This window comes from Electrophorus electricus, chromosome 6 (assembly GCF_041902795.1).
Source record: "Electrophorus electricus isolate QZ-2024a chromosome 6, ASM4190279v1, whole genome shotgun sequence".
Taxonomy (NCBI): Eukaryota; Metazoa; Chordata; class Actinopteri; order Gymnotiformes; family Gymnotidae; genus Electrophorus; species Electrophorus electricus.
Window position 1 is genome coordinate 35,574,556 of NC_137502.1, and position 22,376 is coordinate 35,596,931.

Genomic DNA, 22,376 nt, shown 5'->3' on the forward strand with positions numbered 1-22,376 from the left:
CTTTATAATAAACTTGCTCAAAGAAATGATCATAACATATAAACTACATCTTGCATGATTAAATTCCCATTCACCATTCAGTAATATGTTTAGTATTGATGGGCAGTGTCAGAATTATTCATAACATTCAAATTTGCTAAAAACAAGGACATGTGTAAAACCACACAATTTCAAGGCACTTCAAAATGATTGTTCATAATGAATATGCAACTCCTACTGTAATATTTTAATACGTTTGTTTCAGTATTTTATGAATGTGACCCAAAGTGCTGCTAATGGAGGCTGGAGCTGTGCCAGCTGCAGGTCCTGATGATGTAATGGACACCCCACCAGTGACTGATGACCCCACTGTCACACAAGAAACGAGAGATGATGATGAAAACACAAGCCCTGATATGGACATTAAAGAGGCTCTCATTAAATCTGAGCAAGAATCTACTACTGAGGACCCAGATACTGAAGATAAAGGTGATAATATTTAAACTAAACTTTAGGTAAACAGTGCCTAAAGATTGAGTCTACACAGTTTAATCTGCATCATTTACAATTTATAATGAAAAAAAGCCCTACTAGCTTTCATTAACACTTTCACTCAGAAAATGCATAATGGGGGGGATTAAAGTTAAATACTGAAAGATTTTATCTGCATCATTTGCACACTCATGGAGGGTGGCCTTAAATGGATAAAGTCCTAAACAAAGTCTCATCTTTCTCTGTTGTTCCATCAAACTGCAGTCCACTTTGACAGTACAGGTCAGACTACTATCAATGCAGCAGGCCAAATAACAACAGTAGAACATGAGGTGGGTAATGGGTACTGTGTAATTACATACAGGACTGTCTACAAGATACTTTACTACTAAAAAACATAATTATCAGAGTATACTCCTGGGCAAAATTTTTAAAAATAAATAAATAAATAATTTCATAATATTAAGGTTTTAATGGTCTAAACAGCAAATAAATAGAAATATTTACACCCATACATGTTAATCTGAATTTTATATCAAAACATCAAATTCTTTCATGATTTTATCTTTGCTCTTTTGCTGCAACAATGAGCAGTGATGAGCAAATTGTGGCCAAGGTCTCAGCAGTGCATTTTTAAATTTTTTGACCAATGATTTGTTGTCAGGACCATTAAATATAATTTCTGTTGCCCAGAAGTGTATTTTTCCCTATGAGAATGGAAGGAGAAAACATTATTAACCTTTTGCATTATATCACCATATTAATTTACTTTATGACACATTGTAAATAAGATACAGAACAAAATGTAAAACCAACCACATCATACATGATACATTATCACACTCATTCTTTCAAAAAGGGAGAAGGCATTGCAGTAGGTGTGGCTGGTTGCACAGGAACAATGCCTAAAACATCCCAGCCTGATTTCAGCACAGAGAAGACCAGGATGGAACCAGAATCACAGTCAGATGGACATGTGGACAGTATCAACTCGGCAAACAAACCATTAAAAGAAGATGGTCAAGAAGAATTGAACAGCACAACACACAAAGCTTCACAAACTGATGGTCCTGCAGAAATGATCACTGCAACATTTGGACCATCAGAGTGCAGTGTTTCACTCCTCAGTGAAATGAGTAAGAATGTAAAAGATTTACATAAACGAAATCCTACCTCTATTTTCATTTAACAATATTACATTGGTTAGTGATTGTTTGCTTTTCTATTCAAGATCAGAAAGTTCAGAGTCTCAACATTGTGGTGTTTGGAAACATTTCTACAGTCTCCTTTGGAGATGAGAACATCCTACTTGGACAACAGCAAGTTCCTCTAGAACCACCCCACTTACCCAGAGCAAGAACTGTTTCAGGGCGAATCATTTCAGTGATCAATATACTTGACTTACATGAGGGAGAACTCTACCTGGACCCTGTAGATCATGCCATTGATCAGTTATTCACAGAAAACAATATCCATTCTTTCATCTTTGCTTTAAAACTTGGTCAGTTAACGGATGATGATATGGCAGGACTAGAATGGCTGCAGAGAAAGTTTGGAGAAAATGTTCTTTCATTTGTGATAATTCTCTTCACTTACGAGAGAGAGGAGGCCTGTGACACCATTATAGATGACCTGAAGAAAAACAGTGTTCTAGAGGAGCTGCTGAAGAAGTGTGGAGACAGATATCACACCTGCAGCAAGAGCATGAACAACCAATCAGAGATGAGAACACTGCTGGAGAAGATTGACCATCTGGTCTCTGAAAACAAACAACACTGCTACACTGCTGACCAAACATCCTTAAAGACCAGGGAAAAACAACGTGTTAGGAGCCAAATAACTGGTAAATATTTACTAGTTGCCAGTCACATTGCTGCCTTATACATACTTAAATTAGAATGGCTGAGTCCTGACTTTAATGATGTGGCATTACTTTCACTCAATAATAGCATAATTGCAATAATGAGCTATGTTGATCTAAAAATGTACTGTGGGTACATCTGGGGGTGCAGGAGCAATAAAGGTAAGGTATTCCTAAATACTAAATAACTAGTGAAGAAATCAGCAAATCACTGGTGAATGAAATCAGTAAATCACTGGTCACTCATCAAAGATTTAGAATTTATTGATGGAAAAAAAAATGGCAGTGAATGTAGCAGTAGGTATTAAAAATGAAATACTCCAGAACTGAGGAGCAGTACAATCAAATTCTACTATATATCTCTTTACTTATGAAAATAAGTATATTTAAACACTGTACAATTCCTTGGACTTTTAGAAATGCTTGTGCTGAGTGTCATGCGTTTGCATCCTTTATTATTATTTTTTACAGCTAGAGCTGCAGTTCAGATTCAAGAAGACGACATTGACTCCCTAAGCATCAGTCAGGACCCAAATATACAAAGAAAGGTCATTTACTTCATGTATAAACACAGACTATTAAATATATGAATGTGAGCTTGGGTCATTGTATAATTACACAATTATGCTTCTATGTGCTGCATGTTGCATATAATTTATTTGTGTAAAGTTGAACACATGAATGACAAAATCCCTTTCAATATATTTGTCACAGTATGGCCCCTTCTCCCAAATGTCTGTGTGTGTGTGTGTGCATGCGTGCATTCGTCTGTATGGCCACGCCCTCCCTGTGTTTCACACCTGCTCCTCATTCTGTATCATTAATGTGCATGTATATAAGTCTTGTGTTTGAATGTGAATGTTGTCAATGTTTGAACCCAGTTAGCCTGCTAGCCATGTAGCTGTCTTTGTTTTGTGTAGCAATAAATGTTTTGTTGTGTTTAACATGACTCATCCCCGCATCCTGCTCTGCCTCCTCACGTTACAGTATTAAATTCTACAACATAGATATCCAGAAACCACACCACAGTGGAAACAGTGAATTTGTTGTTCCTGTAGATTTAAGAAAATAGTAAATGCTAAACAAAATTTTGACCATTTTTACATATACCACAACAAGAAAGAAGGTATAACACAAGTTGTCAAATGATAAAAGCAGATTTGCTTTATACGAGCTACTTTTGATAGTGTGAATGATGACCAAGCACACCAGCTGTTTTGCCTGTCTCTGGGGTGGGCACTGGTGATGCCTCCTTCTTGCCTTGTTGAGGCTTGCGCATAGGCACCAGAGCACTGGGGCTGTGTGCCTTAGGTGAGGGAGTGTCTTCAGATGACAATGACGATGCCGCCTCTCTGCAAGACTCTCTTGCTGACTGCAGCATGACGTGCTTGTTGCTCTCGGAATTTGCTGACCACATGTACATCACAGAGGAGGGATCCTCATGGAGGTCCTCCTCCATTTCCATTGCTGGACTCTCCAGGCTGTTGACCTCCGAGTCTGACCGGAGGCTAATGTCCTCATGCTCCTCAATCTGTCCGTAATCTCCATAGTCCTCCCGGTAGTCCAAATACAGATAATAGGACCCGCGGAGTCCTGGATACTGGTCGTAATTGTACCAGTTCTGGTAGTCCGTTGAGGGTCTGTATGACTCCGCAGTGTCTGACTCTGGACTACACTCAGCCCCGCCCCCCCAAAAAAATCCTCCACGTGCACTCTCCCCTGTTGTGGTAGTGAGTGTGCCCAAGAGTATGCAAGAGTTTCCCTGCAAGGGTTGGGGAGAAGCAGTTATGCGTTTTCTTCCCCTTTCTTTTCCTTTTGCTCTTCTTCCTGGGCAGCCTTCAGTGGTCGGTGTTTCTGTAATGTCGGAGGCTAGGCAGGATGCAGGAGTGAACAGAGTGTGACAAAGTGACATTTATTGACATGAAACAACAGACTACATAGCACACAGGCTAACACATGGTTAAACACCAACAGCATCCACTACTAAACAAGAGACTTATATATACTCACGATAACAACACAAAACGAGGAGCAGGTGTGATACACGGGAAGGGCAGGGTCATACGAATGAACACACACACAAGGAAGACATCTGGGAGGAGGGGCCATACCGTGACAGTACATTTTTAATATAATACCTTTTACTTCACAGGGAGAAGTGGCAGACTTGGGAGCAACAGAAGATGTACCAGGCCCAAGTGAAAAAGATAAGCTTAAAAGGGAACAGATAAATGATCTTTTTCACAGACTCAACAATGGTGCCCAACATACACTAATAATTGCTGACTTTCTCAAAATAACAGCCTCATCATTAAATTGCCATGAACACTGTGAGGAGAAAGATTTGGTTCATACATTCCTACAAAGACTGCTGATGATGGACTACACAGCAAGGTACATCCCAGTTAGAGAGCAGGACACTAATACCAGCACACAACAGAAAGCTGCAGATGAAATAGATATTTTTGCTGCCCTTTTTGTCAAGGAAACTGTAGTGGTTGATAGGGCAACACAGCTGGCCCAGGTTCACCCAATGGATATTCAGATGGTTGCTTTTCACAGTGCAGACCACTTCCTTCGACAATTAATGGTGGCTAAGCTTTCACAGTGCCAGTACGCTGTACCTCTGATTGTTCCAAACCCCTTCAGCGGTGTACTCGAATTTCCATTGTGGTCACTGCGGCAAATTAAAAAAACGTGGAAATCAAAGGATAATATAGGTAATATCACAAACAAAAACAAATCAATGTATGAAGCTGAAACTCCAATGGTGGCTTTCTTCAGACTGGGTTCTGTGTCACCATCCAAGTCACAAATGATTAACAGCTTGATCAATGAACGACACCATACGTTTTTTGACAGAAATTGCACACAGAGCAGCAAAACCCGACATCTGATGGATGGAGTTGTTGAAATTGCCTGGTATTGTCCAGCTGGAAAGACCTCTGATTCATTCTCCGACTGCATTGCCTTCTGTAATCTTCACGGTGATGCAGGAATCAATTCTGTCCAGCGTGATATTTTGATAAAAATGGCCACAGTAATTGTTGTCCTTATACCAAAACTTGGTAAGGATGACAATAATATGACAATAGTTAAGGACCTCTCAATGTCCCCAAAGCCTCTAATTTTTCTTCTCACAGATGATGACTCAGCTGTTCAGAAAATGTATAATGGAAAGTTCAAACTTGGTGTGAAGAACAGAAGTCAATCTGATGTGGCTAAAGAATTAAGAAAGACAATCCAAGAATGTTGCACAAAATCCTCTACTTTTAAACTTGAGAATGTTGGCCAACATGCTGCAATAGTAGTGGATGAAGAGTCGGGAGACTGTCAGAGTGCAAAGGAAGCAGCAAACCGGATCATGAGTCTGCTGCAACATGAAGACCTGGCAAACATCAAAATTAAATACTTACCCTGTCAAGGAAAACTGTGGCATGACTGGTGTCAGAAGAACAAAGATCTTTATCGCTTAATGGGGAACCTGGAAAAACATAAAACATCCCTAAAACATGAAATGAATCAAATTCGAAGTCAGCAGAATAAATGTGCTTTCAGTCATCTTATGAAGCTGTTTCTTCACAGTCTGAACACACTAACAAAAAATGAAAGAGTATATCTTCTCAAGTGGGTTGGAATTCTACTAGACAGACTTACTTCAGATTATCTATCTGAACGTCTTCATGCATATGATGAGAAATGGTCCACAGTTTTGGATCTGAAGAAAAAACAGAATAAATCAGCATCACTGACATGTCACCAAGCAGAGCTTGAACAAATTTCAAAAGAGTTGAATGCAGCAACCTTTGGTGTAGAGCACATCCTTAGAGAAATGGGTCAAATATATGAATCTTGTAATTCAATAAAAAGCACAGAAAAAAACAAGTGTGAGCAACTAAACTTCTCCTCCCTCCCTCAGCAAGCTGCAGAAATAATTATATCTGGATACCCAATGGAACTGATGGATGGTGATGCTGCTCATGTTCCTCTGGTCTGGGTTTCAGCAGTTCTAGATGAACTCATCAAGATCTTGGGAAACCAGAGAGTCTTTGTGCTGTCAGTCTTGGGGATCCAGAGCTCTGGGAAATCCACCATGCTGAATGCCATGTTTGGATTCCAGTTTGCAGTCAGTGCAGGCAGATGCACCAGAGGAGCCTTCATGCAGCTGGTCAAAGTGTCACAGGAGATGAAGGCAGAACTGAAGTTTGACTACATTTTAGTTGTTGACACTGAAGGTCTCAGAGCTTTAGAGTTAGATGGAAAAGCAACCATACATCATGACAATGAACTAGCTACATTTGTCATAGGGCTTGGAAATTTAACTTTGATCAACATTTTTGGAGAGAACCCTGCTGAGATGCAGGACATACTTCAGATTGTTGTTCAAGCCTTCCTGAGAATGAAGAAGGTCAGACTGATCCCCAGTTGCATGTTTGTGCATCAAAATGTTGGAGACATCACTGCTGGTGAGAAAACTATGGAGGGAAGAAGACGTTTGCAAGGGAAACTAGATGAGATGACTAAGTTGGCAGCTAAAGAGGAAGTCTGTGATGCTGAATGTTTCAGTGATATCATAGAATTCAATGTTCAGACAGATGTGAAGTACTTTGCACAGCTGTGGGAGGGCAGTCCACCAATGGCACCACCAAACCCATGCTACAGTGAAAATATTCAAGAGCTGAAGAGAAACATTCTCTCTAAAATCTCCACAAACAGAGGTATAACACTCTCACAGTTCAAAGCAAGCATTAGTGATTTATGGAATGCACTTCTGAATGAAAATTTTGTGTTTAGCTTCAGAAACACTTTAGAGGTGGCAGCTTACAGGAAATTGGAGCAGGAGTACAGTAAATGGACCTGGAGCCTAAGGAGTGCTATGATGGCACTTGAGAACAAACTACACAACCGAGTCATCAATGAAAAGTCATTAAAGGTTGAGGAAAAAGATATTGTATCACAAATGAAAGAGACAAAGAAAGAAGTAGATAAATCAGTTGATCACTTCTTCAGCAAAGACCATGATAAAGAAATTTTAATCCAGTGGCGTGATAGGTTTGAGAGAAAAATAGTGGACCTTTACAGTGAGCTTGTGGAACGGACAAAAAGAAAGTTGAATCAGGTTTGTCAACAGAAAATTGCGATAGAGAAGATAGATGAACAGAAGAAAATGTATGAAAATAAGCTCTTTAAACTAAGCAAAGAGCTTGCACTGAGTCTAAACAAAAAGAAAACTGATGAAAATACACTCAAGAGCAAATTTAATGATATTTGGTCAAGGTGGGTCACTGATTTGACCCAGGATGCACCACCAGTTGGTGACATTGATATTTGGGGTGATGTGATAAAGATTTTGACCGAAACTTATGAACTGTCTCTTGTTTGTGATCGTCAGGGTCAGGATAATTACAAAAGCATTGATGTTTTAGGTAATTATTCAGACTATGTGATTTTTAAAAAGCTTCGAGATCATCCTCAAGCAAGTCAGCAGCCAACAGAGGAATATAGTATGTTTAATCAAATTAGCTATCAAATATGCAATACTGCAAAACAGTTGTACTCCAAGTGGAATAAGAACAATAAAAAGTCAGAAAATGAGCCAAAAGCAAATTTGTTATCAGCAGAGGATAATAGTCTTTTAAGGGCCCTTGCTGGAAATGCTTTTCAAAAAACAAAAAAAGAAATTCAGCGCATCTCCAGTGCAGAAACCGGGTACAATCATAGCTACATTCAACAAATAATTGAATCTGTTAAAATCAGTGTAAATGCACATGAATCAAAGTCTGGATATATGCTCAAAAGAGAATTTAGTGTAGATCTCTGCCTCTACGTCTGTGACTTTGCAGTTGAACAGTTTACTGAGCTACACAAGAAATTCAAGGAATCCAGTGATGTGAGAGGGTACCTGGAAAAACAGAGGCCTCAGTACTTCAGAGTCTTCAAGAACTACTGCAGCGGCGCAACCTCTACAGCTGTGTTTGGTGAGTTCATTGTGGAGAAACTTGAGCCTTCCATCCTGCAAGCAGCATATGATCAAACTGCCATTGATCTGACTGAGAAAATGAAATGTGAAGTTCCAGCCTTTAGTGGAAACCGGTCGAACCTAGAAAAACACATTCTGACATCACTAGCTGAAGAGGAGAACTTTGAGAATTATATAGAATACATTCACAAACCCAAAGAGCATTTTAATGGCTTCATTACAAAGGAAGTCAAAAACTTTATTGAAAATTCTGCGGAGGTTATAAAAACCCTGAAAAACAACATTCAGTCTAAAGGAAAGTGTGTGATAGATGCTGTGAATGAAGCAACAGTGGAGGACTGTGGAGGAAATCTGGACATGTGGCTACAGAATTTGTCCATTAGGCTAAAAGATGAGCTTCAATTTAAAGAACAAGCATGTGTCGATCAGAAAGAAATTACAGACCTTGGATTTCTTCAAGAGGTTGTAAAGAAAGGTCTGATGGACAACATGTCAAAGTTAAGCAGTAGCATTCAAGATGTATCTGTCCTCAAACTTAAAATGTTCAGGAAAAAACCTGATCAGATTCTGATAGAGCATCTGTGCCGATGCTGCTGGGTGCAGTGTCCATTTTGTAATGCTATCTGCACCAACACAATGGAGGACCACGCTGGAGATCACATGGTCCGTTTCCATCGCAACTGTGGAATCAATGGATGGTCTTTCATGTTCACAAATGACCTTGGAGTTGATTTCTGCACAACTGCCGTTTCTTCAAGTGATCTGCATTTTCGTACCTCTGCTGGAGTATTTGCTTTTAAGGAGTACCGAAAAGCAGGTGGAGAACATGCCAGATGGAACATCACTGCTGATAACTCTGAGATGCCATACTGGAAGTGGTTTGTGTGTAGATTTCAGGAAGACCTGGAAAATCATTACAAAAAAAGATTCATGGGTCATGGGGAGATTCCACCTGAATGGAAAAATTACACTAAAGATGCAGCTATTAAGAGCCTCAGTGAGTTATAGCAGAGCACTGAAAAACCTCAAGATATGCATCCTTTTCATGCATCAGCATAATACACATTGCAGGATGGAAAAACTTATAGTTGACAGACTTGTCCTTGTTATAATTACAAATACAAAACAATGAATTTATGCAAAAAAAAAGTGGGTATCAACATCTAAACTTTGTGAGTACTTTTTAACCTATAGAATGTTAATCAGAAACATTCTCAGTCTATAAATGCATACTATCAGGTATTTCCTGTGAGCTGAATGGCTCATTGCTTTTCTCTTTCTCTGAATAATCATTGTAATGAAAAATTAATCAGTTGTTGTGAGACATGGACAGCATGGACAGCAGCTGTGCTACTGTTGCTATTGAGTTTAGCCTGTATTTAAAGTATGCATGTTAACTTAAGCATGTCCAATGGATTACATATATCAGGCTTTATTTTATCACATAACAGTTCATCTGTGTAAATAGTCTGTGGACTTGTCTGGTCTTTTTTGGTTGTTGTCTGTGATACATGAAACTAATCAATACTATTATATGTGTAACATCGTTTGAAAATAAAGTGATTTTGATTCAAAGACTACAAAGAACTGTATGTTTATTACATGAATTCAACATAACTAACATTTTAGAGTGATATTATCCATAATTCTTTAATTTTGCAACTTGATTTTTTGAAACTTCATTCTTTAATGTAATGAAATTTATGGTCCTTTATGTATTAGGCTTATTCAATTTAAATAATTTAAATAAAGCTAACGTGTATTTAAAAACATGTCATTTCACAATTATAAATGTTCTTATAAAATGGTCTTGGTTGGAGAAACTACAATTAGACTACTGCACAAACTACACTGTATTAATATACCAAAATTTGTCCTAACCACTCACATGAGGCTACAGCTACTAGGACTTCATTCCATATGTGCAGACATAATTAAGTCTTTTTAACCACTGAGGCTCTTCAGTATTGTGATATTTAATTTAACCCTTTTATTAAACAGCGATCATAGAGACAATAGTGGCCATTCCTCTTGGTACACTGGACAACTTAAGTAACCTTACAGAACAAAAGTGCAAAGCTATGTGTGCTAGAGCAGGGCAGACACTGTAGTCTGTAGTTAAAAACAGATTTTAGTTCGGAATGGTCCTCCTTGCTTCTGTCTTCCTCATGTTCTCTCTTCACTGAAGCTATCAAGGTAAGAGCAGTTGCTCAGTAAGGTGTCAAGCAGCTTCATGGAACTCTGTAATGATAGCTACTGTTCCTGCCTCTTTCATACAAAAACAGAGAGGAGAATATATGACTGTAATGTGGGTAAAAAAAGGTTAATAGCTGCATTCACATTCCATAGATAAGATAACAGGCCACAGCCTTTTGCATAGTCTTTCAGCAATAATCTTGTTTATATATAAATATAAAATAACGCACTATTATGAGCATCATTTTAGTTAAGTATGCAGCCAAAATTGCCTCAAACCTGTCTTCAGACTCATTACTCAAATTACAATATCACGTCTGGCTCTGCTAGACTAAACTCTAGCAGAGTGCCTTACCCACTCACCAGTCATTCCAGCAGCATACTCCTCTTAAGAAGAGCAGGACAAACAACAACAATGACTTCTGTAGGCAGTGAGTAAAGGGCTAACAACGACACCACTATATACAAGTGATTTTGAGGAAATTACTTTTGGATTCCATTGTTAAAATAATTTCATTATGCATTATAGTAGACCACTATAAATCAATCAATTGATGCTGCAGCTCGTATTATTGATTACAATTAGTGAATAGACTTAATTTAAACTACCTATTTTAGCTAAATTTAAATTTAACTCGCTTTCTACAATGCCTCAAGGTGGAGACTATAATAAAACTATATAAAGAATCAGGATCTGACTGCTGCTTCTTCAAGTCCACGCCAATTAATGCATGCCCAGGCAACTACTATGCAGAGAAAAGAACTACTTAGTAGAGGAAAGATGAACCCATGTATGACCTATTTATATTCTGCTACCAGGAGACAGTTTGAACAATTACCATTACAACACTATTATAACACCATTATAACACACTTTCTTTAAGGTCTGGAGGAAACTAATGTGACTCTTCTGCTGGCTTGAACAATACCAACCTTCCCCCTTACCCTAGTTAAGACTAATGAGCTCCTTCTTTGTCATGAAGGCTTTTATGTGATGTGATGTAATGGGGTGGATATGCAAATCACCTTTAATAAAATAGATGTATGTAAAAATCTCATGAATCATTTTACACTTACAAACCATAGTACATCTACTGTCATGTACAGCTTGTGAAACCTCCTCTACCATGGTCATGTTTGGTTAGTTTATGACCACAGGACCATTGCTGACCAGAAGGTATTTAGACCATTCTGAATACAGCCGTGACACTGACATGGTAGTACCATGGTGGCAGGTGTAGAAAACCTGTATGATCCGGCCTTTGAATACACCTTAAAATACATCTTAAAATGCTTCTTAGAATACACCCTAGAGGTTCAGTGAATCACCATAACACACAAGTTATTCAACTTTTGCAACTTAAACATAACTTTTATCCTGCATGATAATAATATATCTTAGTTTCATGCACCTAAAAGTTAATGTATATATATATATACACACTGCCTGGCCCCCCCCCCCCCAAAAAAAAAAACCCCAAAAAAATTATATATATATATATATATATATATATATATATATATATATATATATATATATATATATATATATATATATATAATTTTTTTGGGGGTTTTTTTTTTGGGGGGGGGGGGGCCAGGCAGTGTGTATATATATATATACATTAACTTATATATATATATATAACTACAGACAATCCTTTTTTCATTCATTTATTAGTCAAGAACCATCAAAAGGAGGACAGGTAACCAGTTTATTATACAATCCTGACATCAGCTACAACAATGGCAGCAACAGACAGCAATAAAGTGATTTCCAATATCTGAGTGTCTCATTTGAAGGTATAAAGGAATTGTTAATTAATGATTTAAGATAGAAACTAAAACTACATATTTTAAGCACATTTTGGCCAGTCTGGAGGGAAAATTGTTTTATTACATCATTAAGTAGTTAGAAAAAGGTAAAATAGTACAGATAGCCTATACCTAAATTAATGCTCGAGTTGCCTACCTCCTTAATGTTACAACTTTCATCTACATGGTTTATTATTACAACAACTGTAAGTGATACTGTGCTAAACCACATCGGCAAGTCTGTGTCTGTGTTATTTAATTAAGGTCCATATGTGGAAAGGCAAAGATGTATGTGACAGTACCCCTTTGTCAGTGTTGTCCTCTGTGTGGTGAGGTTCAACCATGTAGGCCTTTGTTTGTTTTGGTTTTCACCCCTTCACGTTTTGCTAGCATGCCTCACACAGGTCTTATGTTCTATCATTTAGCTATGACACTTGTGCTTTATTTCATTTTGCCCATTATCATTATGTTTGTATTTGCTTTTGTTTTTATTAAACCACTGCCCACTCCAATTTGCATCTGCAACCTGCACTTCCCCCATGCACCACCATTACAATGTGACAATTTTGGCATTTAATTATTATTTGTAAACATGTTAACAAATAGTTGAAGGACCATAGCATAACTTTTTCCCTTAAATGTAAAATGAAGAGGTTAAATGAAGAGGTTTGACTATGTTTTGTTATGGTTGTTTCTTTGTACTCCGTGCCTTTGTGTTTATCTTAGCCTTCATGTTTCCTAGCCTTTGGTATAGCCTGATTCCCCTGTTTGCTTTCGTGTGGTTTTTGTTTTGTTTACACATGTATCCCCATTCTCTCTACATGTTGGCTCTATGACCCTGGACTACGACAACTACTCTGATTTTGAATTTTCCCTGAATAAATCTCGTTCTTTTCCGCACATGCGTCCATCGCCTTACTGCTCAACGTTACAAAATCAGAGTTAAGCAGACCCAAACATCTTTAAATAAATAAAGTTAAAAGTAAATTTTTTTACAGAATACAATACCTGAAAATGGATTAACATGTAAGGAAAAGGAAAAGCTCAACTTTAGAATTACAGAGGAACCTTTCATTATACTTGATCTCATGGAAAAGCACAAACAAAAAAATGAAGACTTCAGATATTCTTCAAATAACCACACTTTCACTGTGTTACCTAGATTCCTGTACAGAGGAAAACATAATATAAACTGTGTATAAACTAAAGGAGAATAATCTGCCCTGTTAGAGGAAAATATGGCATGAATGGTGTGAGATGAATAAAGATCTGTACCGACTTCAAGGGGACAACTTGGAAATGCAGAAGAGCATAAATCAAATTGAAGCGAATCCGTGAACAGCAGCAAAACCATGGACTGTCTGGCCTTATGAAACAATTTATTTTCACACTGAATTTTCTCGGAGAGGAAGAAAAAGCTTATTTTCTTAAATTGGGATTCTCTTAGACAAACAAAGTAAGGCATTTGCAAGCACAACTTGAGGAAATATATCTATATAAAATAATAATAAAAAAAAACGAATGCAGCAACCTTTGGTTTGGAGCACATCTTCAGGGAAATGGGTCAGATATATGAGTCATTTAAATCTGTACAATCAGGAAAGAAAGTATGTAAGTATGTAGAAATGCTTTTTCTCCCTAAACTTGCAGCAGAGCTCATCAAATCTGGGCTTCCAATAGAACTTATGGATGGTGACGCTGCTCATGTTCCTCTGGTCTGGGTTTCAGCAGTTCTAGATGAACTCATCAAGATTCTGGGAGACCAGAGAGTCTTTATGCTGTTAGGAAATCCACCATGTTGAATGTCATGTTTGGACTCCAGTTTGCAGTCAGTGCAGGCAGATGCACCAGAGGCCTTCATGCAGCTGGTCAAAGTGTCAGAGGCAATGAAGGCAGACCTGAAGTTTGACTACACTTTAGTTGTTGATACTGAAGGACTTTGAGTACTTGAGCTTGCAGGGAAATCTGCAATGCCTCATGATAATGAACTTGCCACATTTGTCTTAGGACTTGGAAATGTAACTTTGATCAACATTTTTGGTGAGAACCCTGATGAGATGCAAGATATACTTCAGATTGTTGTTCAGGTCTTGCTGAGGATGAAGAAGGTCAGACTGGATCCCAGCTGCATGTTTGTGCATCAGAATGTTAAAGACACTACAGCTGCTGATAAAAAACATAGAGGAAAGAAGATGCCTGCAGGAGAAAATGGATGAAATGACAAAACTGGTTGCCACAGAAGACAACACTGAAGCTGATTGTTTCAGTGATGTCATCACATTTAGTGTACAAGAGGATGGAAAGTACTTTGCACAGCTGTGGGAGGGTAGCCCACCCATGACACCACCAAACCCATGCTACAATAGGTTCAGGAGCTAAACAATGCCATTTTCAAAAAAGCTTCTAAGTCAACTTCAGTCACACTCTCCCAGTTTAAAGCAAGATTTTGTGATGTTTGGAATATGTTGCTTAATGCAGTCTACAGAAAACTGGAAATAGAGTTTGGAAAATGGACTTGGAGTCTCAGGGGAGCCATGTTAGATATTGAAGAAACCATGCACAACAGAACTGAACATGAAAAACTGGAAAAGATTGAGGAAAAGGACCTTTATATACACATTGAAAAGACTAGAAAAGAAGTGGAAAAGTCAATGAAGCAGTACTTTGAAGACGACAGAGACAAACACATTTTAATCTAGTGGCTAGCAAGATACAAAAACAAAATTACACAGCTTCATGATAACCTTATTAAAGATGCAAAAACAAAACTAGAAGTTATTCAATAGCGTAATGCATGAGAGAAGTTCAAAAACAAGAAAAAGCTTATCAATTTAAGCAAAGTGCTTGCTTTCAGTCTAAAAGACAAAGAAACAGAAGATAATTTTCTCAAACAAGAATTTGTCAAAGTGTGGGACAAGTGGGTCACTGAACTGACACAAGACACACCTTCAGAGAAAACTGTGAATTTTTGGAATGATTCCATAGAGATTATATCCATTAGCGATGATCAGGCTTTTGTATATGAGAAACTATCGCAGGAAGATTACAAAAAAATGGATAAACTTGGAAGTTACTCACAGTACATTATTTTGAAAAAGCATGAAAGGGGCTTTTTTTTGAAAAAGGTCTTTCTGATGAGGATCGACACGCAAAGGAATCAGATTTGAACAGGAAAAAAACAAAGGACAAAAATCAGGAACTCTCAACTTCTCAGTCACTCTGGAATTATTTTCTCACTTTTTAAAAATGGCAGAAACCAATAGATTTTTTTGTATTCTGAAAATGACAAAATTGAGGAATTTAATAATAAACATCATCCAAGAAATTGAGAGAATAATGAAAAAAAAAGAAAATTGCAAAACTAGGATAAAAAGATAGCTATATTCAAGAACTAACAGATTATGCCCAAAAGAGTCTGAAGGTTTCAACCTCACAATATTCAAACCTAATGGGTTGTAGCATTTGCAGAGCTACATGGAAAAAAAAAAATTAAACATCCACAAGTATATTTTGTCTTTTAATTTATCTGATTTTGACTGCTAACCTCTTGCACCTCCAGTACAAACACTATTGTCTTGATTTTTGTAAAGCATGCCTGGTGATGCCTTAACATTTTTATGTTTAGGCATTGCCCCTAGTAAAGTTGGTTAAAGAGTTTGAAGCAATTGTAGGGCAGTGGCTAAGGTACAGGACTAGAACTCAGAAGGTTGCTTGTTCAAGGCCCACTACTGCCAAGTTGCTACTGTTGGCCCCCTGAGCAAGGTCCTTAACCCTCATTTGCTCAAGTTGTACTTAGTCATTATTGTAAGTTGCTTTGGGTAAAAAGTGTCAGCTAAATGTGGAAATAGAAATTGTATTCCTTCAGTTCTGAGTGTGCCTGTGTGATTCACAAATGGATTTGTGTTGTGAAGCAGGGCAGTGCATCCTAAATGTAATAGCACCCAAATGGTTTAGCCTATACAGACAGCTGAAATAATAATAAAAACTTTCATTTAAAAACTGCATTTTGTGTTTACTTGTGTTATCTTTGTCTAATATTTAAATTTGTTTGATGATCTGAAACATTTAAGTGTGACAAACATGCAAAAAAAAATAAGATATCAGGAAGAGGACAAACACTTTTTCACACCACTGTATGATAATAGATAGCCCAGGGGCTTGGGCAGATAAGACATTGTCTAAGATGGATTTGGTGATTAAGAGTGTATTATTGTACCAGGGCCAGGTCTGGTGCAGAACAATGCAGGAAGGTGAGCCACACAGTAAGCAAGAGACTTCACAGTGGAGAATTGTCCCAGATACAAGGGGGCAGGGAAGACTGATCTCAGTTGAACTCCACCTGTATCACAAAGCCAGAAGAAGCAGAGACACCTCAGAGAAAATGGGAGGATTGAGAATAACAGAAGCTAGTAAAAGGGGAGGGACAGAGAATAACAAGAAAGTAGACAAAAACAATAGAAAATGAAAACAGTGTATAATGATAGAATCAATAAATTAGTCATTTTGCAAACAAAAGCACACGTAAACACAATACATATTAAAGAATATTAGCCAAAGGTTTTAGTCCGGATTAAAGGATTGAGAATGTGTCTGAATCCTGTTCTAGGCAGGGAGTGCAGGACATCAGGGCAGGAACAGCTCAGAATAAGGACATAGGCAGAAGATAAAATGAGAAATTAAAGAGAAGAGTACAAACATAGTGAAGCAGTTTATCTGTGTTTATCAAATGTTTAGCTGTGCATGTGGAAACAATACACAATGAGGTTTATAGGTCATGTGATGTTGAAGGCTCAGAAGGAGCAAGAGACGAGGTTTCAACTATGTAGTCTTTATTGCTATGACAGAAACAGAGAAAGAAAAAACAGAAGGAAAAGTAAACATAAGGAGAAGTCAGCATTTCAGTGGCGCTCGGTAAGTCGCTCTACACTCTGCTAATGCACAGCGCTGACTTCAGGTACCTGTGGGCTTAAATAAAAAGAGGAAAACAAGGAACAGGTGTGTTGGGTTAGTACTCAGGTGACTGTGAGCGGGGCAGGTGTGTGGTGTGGTCCTGAGCAGGAGTGGGCATGTCCCTCCTGTTAGACAATCAGCCTACCATGACAGGTCAGCTGTAGAGATTAGCATTTTGTAAACACAATATGTTAGCCAAAAGCTTGTGCTCATAAGTAAGTCTTCAGTCTGAGACTGTATATTGAGAGTGTGTCTGAATCCCATTGTAACGGTGAGCGGTAAGGAGGTGGATGCATGCGCGTCTGTTGTCTGTTATTCTTGTGATGCGAAAACTGCTCACCAACAATAATGCATCTGTAGACAAGACTAAAAACTACTTGTTATGAAGTCACATGTCACTCACCTGGTGTAACAGGTTAACTGGGCACACTCTCTGAAGTCATGTGACTTCAAAGAAATATGTCTTGCCACACATCCTACATAACTGCCACAGCCCTCATATGGGATTCATTTCCTGCTGTGACTAACACACAACAAGCAGAAGTACATGAATAACAAGAGGCAGCAGAAGTTCGAAGGACATTTTACCCAAGTAGGATTTCATTTTAAAACTCCTATTAACTATTTTACCCATTGTAGTTAAGTTAGACTCACTATGATTTAACAATATGTTGAGGGAACGATCATATAGATACTGACAAGAACACAGTGGTAGCTCAGTGGTTTAGGTACTTGACTTGTTCTCAGATAGTTGCTGGTACAAGCCCCATCACATGCCAAGTTGCCACTTAACCCTCAGTCATAATTGTAAATTGCTTTTGGTAAACGTGTCAGCTAAATGTAGAACACCAAACGTTTTAGTAATCTGGGGTTGGTTATAACAATTTATTTTTAAATCTAGTATTTTAAATAAATTCTTCTAATGCTTCCTCTGTCAATTTGACAGATTGCAACTTTCTTTTATTTTCCTCTGAAAGGTGCTCAGAAGACTCTTAGTTCCTAAGAATGTTCTGATTTATTTTACTATTGGTATCTTATAGCAAGTAAGAGAGCCTACACGCACTCAGGGTCACAATCAGGATTTAGTTTTACTAAAGGTCCCTGCATTCCTAACATTATTGTTAAGCATTATGTGCTTTCTGATTATCTTTGTATTTTTTTTGACACATTAATTTCTACAGATACTTAAACAGTGTTTTTATTAAAAAAGGCATATACATGAGGATACATGTGATACATTTATGAAGGATATAGTTACAGCATGTCACCAAACATACAAGTAGACTCTGTTGATGTACCCCTGAATCATTTCATTGTGAAAACTTTGAATATGAGGGATGTTATTGCACCATTAAAGACTAAGAAGATGATCAATGGAGAAATACTATGAACATAAGTGATAAAAAGAGAGTGCAAGAAGGCTGAGTATAAGTGATGAAAAAACAAACTTCAGCTCCATTACAACAGCAATAAGAACTTTATAGATGTCTCTATATTAAACAACTTTAATACTTCTCAAACTTTCCTTTTATAGCTGAGGTCTGTGGTCTAAGCAATTAAAATGTAAATGGAAATCTTTCCAAATTCCAGTCAAGATTTCTGACCTGTCTGACCCAACCATAGTTCTTTGATTGCCCTCGTAACGGTAATAATGGATATCAACTGAATTCTTGTAAAATGTAAGTTCTGAAATTGCTAGTTCTTAGTTACCTGCTCAGAATTGGAAGTTATATACATCTGATCGGATAACTGTAACATGCAGAGTACTTCAGGGATCAGTTCTCGGTCTACTTTTATTCAGTCTGTTTATGCTCCCATGAGGCTATAACAAAACAACAAATTCTATAAGAAAACAATATTATCACAGTTATGCAGATGACATGAAAAAAGATTTGGCTCTTACACCTCATGATTACAGCCCAATACACACACTAAATCTTCTCTGTCTTTATTCAGAGTGCATAAATAACTGGATGAGACAGAATTTCTTGAAGTTATGATATTTGGCAGCAGAGAAGAGAATCTCAGAATTATAATTCTTCTTTAATCTAATAGAGTCAGATCTCACCTTAAACGTTTATATAAATAAATAACAAAATAATAAAATGAAAAAATAAGCAATTAATGACTAGTCCAGTTTTCTAGAAGTCCTGGATTGGTCCCAATGGTGTGTGCGTGTCTGAAACCCATGAGAACGTCCATCAAGAGCAACGGAGAAGTAGTTGGCTGGGGTGGAGGTGTGGTGGGCTACAGCAGGGGATATCTGGCGGGTGATGGGAGTAGCCATGGCAACTGAGATGGGTTGAGGCTCAGTAACATCATGACATCAGAGGTAGATGTACTGCGATAGTGTGACAATGTGAAACAGGTGAGTATGATTAATATGAAGGTGATTGGGAGCAGGGCAGGTGTGTGCTGTGATCCTGAGCCGAAGTGGGCATGTCCTTCCTGCTGGATGGGTGGCTACCCATGACAGACAGAAAGAGAGAATAGATTATTAGGCATGTCCAGGTACGAGGGTGTGAGAAACTATAATGTTCAAATTAGGAAACTATAAGGTGCAAAGATGGACTTGGAAGATCTAGCTATGGCAGCATAGCTAAAAGGATAGAGCCAGAAGGAACCACAGGCATGAGAGAACCTTGGAACATCAGCACTCTGCTGCTCTCAGTCAACAAACTTGAGTGACAAAAGAGAAGTAAATTGACAGCATCATAACATCCCAGTTTACTATAACTATCAATGCCCATGGACCCTCAGATGTACACCTTTAGTATGGGAGCTTTATAGGGAAAGGCTTTGCCCCCTGCAGTAGATTTTCTTATTCTTGGTACTAGTAAGGACCTTTTGATCTAAGCAGACATGGTGGGTCATAATGGACTAGGAGTTTTCTAAAGTACTGTGGGGCAAGACCATTCGGTGCTTTGTAGGTCATTTGAAGTATTTTATAATCAGTACAAAATTTTATTGTGAGCCAATGTAAAGTAGCTAAGATAGGAGTGGTGATCAAATTTTCTAGTTTTAGTTAGAACTTTACTGTTCAAGCGGTAATAAGTGCCTTTCTATACTTGAGAACGCTCTCCTTCCATGCAAGCTGGAAGAGAAGTTTGGTGTGGCACTATTTATGTTCTGTTTTTCAAATGTTTTGTTTTAAATTGCGAATGTGGTCAAGGCACGAATTTTTTATCAGATTTATTTTATTCTTATGTGGACCAACATCATTGAGCATACAGCACAATACTGATTCTAAGCATTCAATTATTTGATTAAGTTATGTGGGGTTTGAGGGTATTCTAGGTGCAAATAATAAGTCTCGGAGATTCACAATAAATCTAGATGCAGTGACTGACATGATCGTGCGTCTGGTGCGGTAGCGAGGCTAGGTTACTATATTGTGGCTCATATGTAGTTCAAATGAAATGAGAAAATGGCCTGACATGGCATCGGACTCAGGTAGTATGACTATGTTCTCTATGTCTACACTGTATGTCAGCACTAAATCAAGCCTATGTCCACCAGAGTGTGTGGGTTCTCTTATGCATTGGGTTAAACCAATTGATTCTAATATAGAACTAATAATTCTATTATAGAACTAAATGCCCATCTCAGAGGGATTTGGGCACTATCAAAGTGACTATTGAAATCACCAGCAATAATGGCTCTTTCTACTAGAGTGATTAGATTACAGAGGAAAACTGCATATTTGTTAATAAATTCTGAGTAGGGTGGCGTGTAGATGCCAATTAGTAGATAAGGCTGGGAGGGCGTCTTATCACTGGCTACATCATGTGTACAAGTAAAAATAATTTCAAAGGACTCAAAATTCTAACCAGCTTCTGGTTTATGCCTAATGTGTCAGAATAAATAAATGCAATGCCACCCCCATGGCCAGTTAGACAAGGGTGGTGTTTGTAGCGGTAGCCAGAAGGACAGGTTTCCTTTAAAACTGTGTACTCATTTGGCTAGATCCAAGTTTCTGTTAAAGTACAATAAATTTATGATCTGTTAGGCTTTCACTTATCATGAGTGCATTATGATAACAATTGATCCTTTTGTGCTAGTTATTGTAGAGGCTGTGTTAATTTACATGTAGCACATCTAGAATGGTTGCAGGCTACGGTAAAAGACATTACAGAACACTTCAAAATATCACAAGAAGAGGCACATAGGCACGTACACAATAACAAGTCACTGCAGTAAGACTAATGAGCAGTTTTGATTAGTTCCACTCAGACAGAAATGTGTCCTATAGTAACGGAAAATATATAAAGTAGCCTATGTGAAAAGGTTGTTTTTCATTTTACTTTATTTATAAGATTTGTTTGTATTATGTTTTCCATCCATGTTTTTGTTATCTCTTCTGGAGGGTTAGAAGGGCCTGATTGCACATCACTGTTCTTGTCATAAGCAATGAGAAGTTATATAAGTCAATAGATATCTAACAGAAACAGTGAAGAGAGGAGAAGCATCAGTAAACAAGATATTCCTCAGACGATGCTGAGCAGATCAGCAAACACTTAGAATAATCGAATGTACCAAAGTAAACCTCAATCTGCGTTTAAAAGTGAAGTGGATTCCTTTGCTAAATCATTGTATGTATTTCATAGGTGGGATCTTCTATATAATACTGAGAACTGGTATTGTGTAATAAACATTGTTTACCTACAGGCTATCAGGCTACTGAACCAGCTGTAGGTCATTCCCTAAATACCATGGTGACAAAGTCACTTTATTGTTTCTGATATGCACTCAGCCTTGGGCTGAATTCTCATGCTGTCACGGAACGCTCGCCTCCCGCGAGTCATGTGGTTTGGCCCGCCACGTGCAGTGGGAGGATCTTCATTTGTAACCACGCCTACACACACCTGCACCTCGTCTTGTCCATGTGTATTTAAACCCGTGTCAGTCTGTGCAGTGCCACTGGTCATTGTGGATATGACGTGTTGATGCTAAATGTTGGCGGCATCATTGTTGCTGTTTAATGTTAACGGTTTCGTGTTTCTGTTTATTTCTTGTGTTATATGTGTTATATGTGAGTGCTGTATTTATGTAAAAATAAATGTTCGTCCACGTCGACTGGAGTCTGTGCGTTCTGCCCCATGC

At 38.0% G+C, this 22,376-nt stretch overlaps 1 protein-coding gene and 1 pseudogene across 3 annotated transcripts in view; both read left to right on the forward strand.

Annotated features, from left to right (window-relative positions):
* LOC113588931 (interferon-induced very large GTPase 1-like) overlaps positions 1–9,899 on the forward strand; it is a 10,482-nt gene extending 583 nt beyond the window's left edge. For 2 of the 3 annotated variants that reach the window (XM_027028327.3, XM_027028326.3), the window contains exons 2-7: positions 245–468; positions 736–803; positions 1,331–1,607; positions 1,703–2,314; positions 2,804–2,880; positions 4,485–9,899. In XM_027028327.3, coding sequence (XP_026884128.2) covers positions 276–468; positions 736–803; positions 1,331–1,607; positions 1,703–2,314; positions 2,804–2,880; positions 4,485–9,320 — 6,063 coding nt within the window. In that variant the 5' untranslated portion in view covers positions 245–275 and the 3' untranslated portion in view covers positions 9,321–9,899. The remainder of the gene's footprint in view (positions 1–244; positions 469–735; positions 804–1,330; positions 1,608–1,702; positions 2,315–2,803; positions 2,881–4,484) is intronic. The other variant, XM_081716689.1, reaches the window with a different exon arrangement.
* A 4,049-nt stretch (positions 9,900–13,948) lies between these two features.
* LOC118241151 (interferon-induced very large GTPase 1-like) lies at positions 13,949–16,990 on the forward strand (annotated as a pseudogene).
* Positions 16,991–22,376: the final 5,386 nt, after the last annotated feature.